The sequence below is a fragment of the Saccostrea cucullata genome, unplaced genomic scaffold (genome assembly GCF_032062105.1).
Source record: "Saccostrea cucullata isolate Sc308-1 unplaced genomic scaffold, CSIRO_AGI_Scuc_v1 ctg2263, whole genome shotgun sequence".
In the NCBI taxonomy this organism is placed as follows: Eukaryota; Metazoa; Mollusca; class Bivalvia; order Ostreida; family Ostreidae; genus Saccostrea; species Saccostrea cuccullata.
Window position 1 is genome coordinate 109,506 of NW_026921474.1, and position 6,337 is coordinate 115,842.

The 6,337-nt window shown below is 34.8% G+C and overlaps 1 protein-coding gene across 1 annotated transcript; it reads right to left on the minus strand.

Moving 5' to 3' along the window:
• Positions 1–4,111: 4,111 nt before the first annotated feature.
• Positions 4,112–5,867, minus strand: LOC134260063 (tripartite motif-containing protein 2-like). The gene has a single exon (XM_062742649.1). The coding sequence runs from the start codon at positions 5,753–5,755 to the stop codon at positions 4,247–4,249; it is 1,509 nt and encodes a 502-aa protein (XP_062598633.1). The 5' UTR covers positions 5,756–5,867; the 3' UTR covers positions 4,112–4,246.
• Between the last annotated feature and the right edge of the window lie 470 nt (positions 5,868–6,337).

Genomic DNA, 6,337 nt, shown 5'->3' on the forward strand with positions numbered 1-6,337 from the left:
CTTGATGGAAAGTTTGCTATAGTGAGTAGGACCTGAGATTAGGTTCAGAAAGGTGGCTATGTCTCATTCTATGCCATTTATTTGATAATTTTTATAAATTATATTTATTTCCCAGGGCGTTTAAATAGAAATATCCAAAGGCATCTCCACCACAAACAAAAACACGTCACCTAATGTACAAATGGCTACCATCTTGATTTTAACGGACGTAGAGCAAACAACCAAACAATAACCGTTAGAATTATGGTCCAATAGCTGTAACATAAAGTAAAACAGAGTAGATCCGTTCCAATTTGATTTTGGCAACATTTACAAAGTTTCAAGGAAAAAAGATGTGTTTGTGAAACACTGATGCCAACGTTTGGTAGCTTTTAATTTTGATGGAAGATTACAGTATCTCAGATGCAAATCAAACTTAAAAGTCAAAACATATTGTTACCCAAAGAAAGGGCTTGCCTCAATGAGAAATATGGAAGTCCAACCACTAATCATTCAAAGGTTATGGTTGAGGTTTTAATTATCAAAAATGTGGGTCAAAATCCAAGGTCAAAGTCAAAGAGTCGAATTAAAGTTACCCAGGGGAAGATCCGATCCCAGAGATGGCCTTTTCATAAAAAATATACATGGGAAACATTAAAGCCCTAGCATCAAATGTTCAAAAGATATGACAAGACTAAAGTTTTCCAAGAGTATATCAGACCCTTAGGTCAAGGGCAGAATTGTTGGCATCCAAAGGATGATCTTGTTGCAAGGAATGCACCTGTGAAATATAAAAGCCGAAGTACTAACTCCTCAAAAGTTAGGGCCAAGATTAAAGTTTTTTTTTAAATTGAGCCAAATTCTTGGCCATAACTTTTGAACAGTCACTACTTGGGTTTCTAAATTTCACTTGTATTCCAGGTAGCCAGACCTTCCTTTGAATACCAACTATTTTGTCCCTTTGACTTTGACCTTGATGTTTGAACCACCTCAAGTTTGTAAAACATTAAACTTTTCCATACCTTTTGAACAGTTGGTACCGATGACAAGGTTTTTTTTTATTTCTCTTGTGTAATTTGCACTAATTTAACTAATTTGTATGACAATGCCTTCCTCTTGGTATCATCAATTTAGACCCACTGACTTTGACCTACTTTGAAAAAACTTCAATTTTGGCCATAAATTTTTAATGGTTTGTGCTTGGGCTTTCATATTTCACAAGTAGTGACACAAATCCTTTCTTTGGGTAAAAAACACATTTGATCTTTTGCCCTTGACCTTAGAGATGGACTTGCTTTTGAGAATCTTCAACCTTCGCCATAAGCTTCCATACGGGTACATCAGTGTTTAACAAACACATGTTGGTAATGTATATACTCTTTAAATATTATCAATTCATGTATTGCATTGCTTTTATTTCCTCTGTACTAATTGTACTTCTTTTAGTCACTGCTCTGGAAAGAATAATCATGTGAGCTAATATATTTAGCAATACATACATGTACTTTTGTAAAAAGTCATTCGATGTCAATAACTCAGATAGTTTTGAAACAGTATCAGTAACTTCAAATTCGAAAAGCTCCCTAGCTAATTTTCCGAAAAGGTTCATTCTGTCTCTGTATACTGAACTAAAATGATTAATGAGAAATATAAGAAATCGACAAGATTTTTTTTTTTACAAAGAATAAAACCAATCCCGATCCTACAGGTCCAAGCTTCACTTATAATGAACTGTTCCTTTATTTTCTATGAATATGTTGACTTCTACGGAAGCCCGTTGAGGCCAGTTCAGAGAGAGATGCGTTTAATCGCAATAATTATTGCGTTTAAACGCAAAACATTGCGTTAAATCGCAATTGAAACGTTTAAACGTAATCTTTTGCGTTTAAACGCAATATGATTCAGTAACTTCAAATTCAAAAAGCAATGATTTTTTGCGTTTAAGCTAATTTTTAATCGCAAATAATTTTTTGTAAAGGTTCATTCTTTAAAGAAGAGCCGTTTGGTTTTGTGTCTTTCGCAGTTTGTGAGATTTTAAGTTTAACAATGGCATCCTAACAACCAAGTTTCTCAAAGCTATTAGAGCCCAATACTTTTAACGCGGCCATTTATCAATTCCTTAAGTATCACAGCTAATTAAGAATGTTTCAGTGGTATTAATTGACATAACAATTTAGTAGAACACATCGCCCAATCTTTTTTTATTTGATTTATTTTTGATTTCATATGATTCCATCTCCTAAATTTTCGTGTTCTCGTGTTTACTGTACGTTATCAAAGGAAAGTTGTGAACATACATATACATAATATGTACATGTACATATACATAAGTCTTAACATTTCATCAGTCGTTTCCTTAAGCCCTTTATAAAGGTACATGATGTAAACTTTGTGACCGCAACGTGGAGTGATAGTTTTTCCATCATTATTTCTTCTCTAGTCTTTTATTTCGAAATTCCTTTAAAATTATTTGCAAAGTTTTGCATGCTTTTCTTCTTTCTAAGGTTGTCTTTGTTTTTATATTTTCATACAATGATTTAACCATTCAGAAAATGCTTGTTCAGAAGAATCTGATTTTATAAAGCTTACAATACACAATTCTACGGAAGCCCGTTGAGGCCAGTCCAGGGAAAGAAATATTTTTATTGCGTTTAATCGCAATAATTACTCCAGTATTGCGTTTAATCGCAAAACTTTGCGTTTAAGGATATTATTGCGTTTAATCGCAATAAATTGCATTTAATCGCAATAAGTCATAACATTGATTAAACGCAATACTTTTGCGATTAAACGCAGTAATATTATTGCGATTAAACGCAATATTTTTTGCATTTAAACGCAATAATCTTTGTATTTAAAAGCAATCATTTCTATTGATTTTTGAAGAGTGCAATTGTTCCGCGCTGATATTCGTTTCTTTTTTCTTTTGTACTTTAACCTATGTGGAGAATTGTGTATTGTTAAGCATATAATAGATTCAGATTCTTCTGAACAAGTCTGAATGATTAAATCATTCCTATGGATTTAAAGAGATGAAAGAAGTGTCGGTCTGTAAAAACAAAGACAACCTTAGTATGAAACAAAGCTTTAGCATGTATAGATGTCTATATTCCTGTATATTCACCTTTCCTTTCATCACATAAAGTAAATACGAGAACACGAAAATTTAGGGGATGAAATCATATGAAATCAAAATAAATCAAATGAAAACAGATTGATCGATTTGTACTACCAAATTGATGTGGCTATTAATGCCACTGAAATATTCTTAATTTCTTTTAATGTGATACCTAAGGAATTGATTAATGGCTGCTTTTAAAGTGTTGGGTTCTAATAGGTTTTAAAAACTCTGGCTGTTTACTTAGGATGCAGTTGTTAAACTTCAAATCTCACACACTGTAACATTTTGCAAAAATACACAGAACCAAAAGGTTCTTCTTAAAAGAATCAGACCATAGTATTCATAATAATTTTTGGCAAGCCGATGTTTGATTTCAAACTACAGCACTGAATCACTTATGGTTAAATGCAACATGATCCTTAAAAGGAAGGATTATTGCGATAAAATGCAAAGAGTATTGCATTTAAATGCAAAATTACTGTGTTTAAATGCAAATAATTATTGCGATTAAACGCAAAAAAATTATTGCGATTAAACGCAAAAAAATATTGCGATTAAACGCAATAATAGTTGCGATTAAACGCAATATTATTGCGTTTTAATTTGATTAAACGCAAAAATTTGATTAAACGCTAAAATGATTAAACGCAATAATTATTGCGTTTAATTGATATTATGCGTTTAATCGTGACATTTGCGTTTAAATCTTTTGCGATTAAACGCAATGATTATTGCGATTAAACGCAAAATTTTGCGTTTAAACGCAATAATTATTGCGATTAAACGCAAAGTTTTGCGATTAAACGCAATAATTATTGCGATTAAACGCAATAAAAAATATTTCTCTCTCTGAACTGGCCTCAACGGGCTTCCGTAACTTTCAGAGCATAGCTTTGATTTTTAAAATTTTATTAAATCTACAAGAAATGTACTCAAGTTTTAAGTTGAATACATTATACCGCTTAATTTTTTTTTACATAAAGGTCTTTACAGTGAAACTGGAGCCAGCAAAATGTATGACAAGTGCAGGATTCATCTGATATTTCATTTACAGTGAAAATTTACAGGCATATTTTTTATATGCAATTACTCAAAGTTTCCTCATTAAAATGCATCAGCCGCTTCTTTACTCATGCGCGCAGTCCTTTAGTTTCCATTTGATTGATTACCTTCTTCATATTCGTAAACATGCACGCTTCCGTTCTCGGACCCCACCAATAGTCTTTTTGGGGTGAGTTTCAGAGCAGATGGCATGAGACAATCCGTCAGTAAAAATCTCTGGAATGCCCCGTCTTTGTCAAGGACATGGATAGCATTATTTCGTGGATCGCTCAGAATAATTTCACAATTTTTTGAACAACAGACGTCAGAAGGCTTGAACATTCTGCCAAGATTTTGGCCTTCGTAGATTACGCGGAGTTTTCCCGCCTCCGAAATGATAAGCAGACGGCCCGTGTTTCGACTCATCGTATCTACTACACAGAGATCCCTATTGAAATTTTCAGCCACCCTGTCTGGAGAATTAAACAAATAATATTTGATCCACTCTCGATGACCTTCTTCGTACTCATAAGATTGCAGGACGCGTCCATTGATCGCCATTTTCTGGACAATTCTACGTGTATTGAATCGATCTTTCGTCCCAACAAGTAACTCCTTTTTCAGTGACAGTGCCAGCCCCAAGGGCTCAAAGGGTGACAAATTCGTTATAGTTTTAATTTCGCCATCTTTAATCGACCATCGACTTAACACCCTATTGCCGCTATCCGCCATAATTAAGTCCCCGTTGTCAAGGCGGACGAAGCCCCTGATGAATACATTATCCAGGTCATACTTCCGGAGGATATTGCCATCTGTGTTGCATAATTTGATCTCCTTGTCGTTCCTTCCATACACCCACGTTTCCTCCAGCGATTTTTCGGCAATAGAAATAACCGGATTAGATGTCACCTGGAAATTAAAAAGTTCTGTCAAGGTTGTTCCTTCGATTTCAGCTGCCGAAATTTGGGAGTGGTGATAATTATCCCTGACGATGCGCCCAAACATATGTTCTAAGGAGTGGATATCGATTTGACCTTCGTTAAATTCCACATGGTCCTCTGACCTCTGTGGGTCATGCAATTTGATGGCGCTCAGCCGATTCCGAATTTTCTCGTGTACTTTAACAATAACGATGTCATCTGCACTATCTTTGTTTTCTGTAAAGTACCCAGTTAATTTGTGCAATGTTGTAATATCGTTGTCCTCCGAAGATCTGTCATGCTCGCCTGCTACGCTAGAGCCTCCTTCTGAAAGTTCCTTGATTAAGTTGTCTGAGATGACCTTGACCGCGGAAACTAATTCGTTCTCGCGATGTTTAATCCTGTTGATTTTCTCAGTTTTAGTGGCTTTATTCTTTTCTTCAACTTCAGCTATTGCCTTTAGGTTAGACTCTATTTTGGGGATGTCTTGATTGATTATTTCGGTAATTTTATCACTTGTAGAACGTCGAACGTCCTGGGCGACCTTCCTAAGTTTACACCAGTCATGATCGCGATGGTCTAGTTTAATGCATTCTTCACAAAGGGCTCTAGCACAGGTTTTACAGTAGTGATCCAATTCCTCCTCGGTATGGAAGCTGCAGACGTTAATCAAGTTATCGATCTGGCCTGCCATTTCACAACTTTAAAATTAAATCATTTCGTAGTAATAACTCCTATGAGGCGCTGGTGGTATTAACCCCAGCGGCTAGGATCATACTTAAAAACAAAAACTCGATCTTGAAACTGTTAGAGGGTCATTAATGATTTAATTATCACTGCTCGTTTACGTCTTTCTTTATTTCACTTAGGAATTTAACATGGGAAATTTCTATAGTAGCGTCCGCCCGCATCGATACACTTGCGTACATTTGAATCGGTTTATTTTTCATTTCTTTGTAAAACCCATCGTCTTCATTATTACAATGAACAAATTTTAAAGTATTTCAATAATCTTGAACCTATTTTTGGTCATGAATGTCCTTTGGTTCTTATTTAGTAAAACAAAAAAGTTTTAGTATCTTAACGTACAGTACCGAATGTCTGATACTGCAAAAAGTTTGATAAGCTAATTATTTGCATCAGATATAGTCATCCACGGTAATTTTTAGAGAAATATATAGAGGATAAAAAACTTTAAAAACAAGACAGCACCAAAAATCCCTCTCTTTGGTTTTTTTTACAAGTCTCAAATCGATTCCGTTCCGTGCCCGGTTCA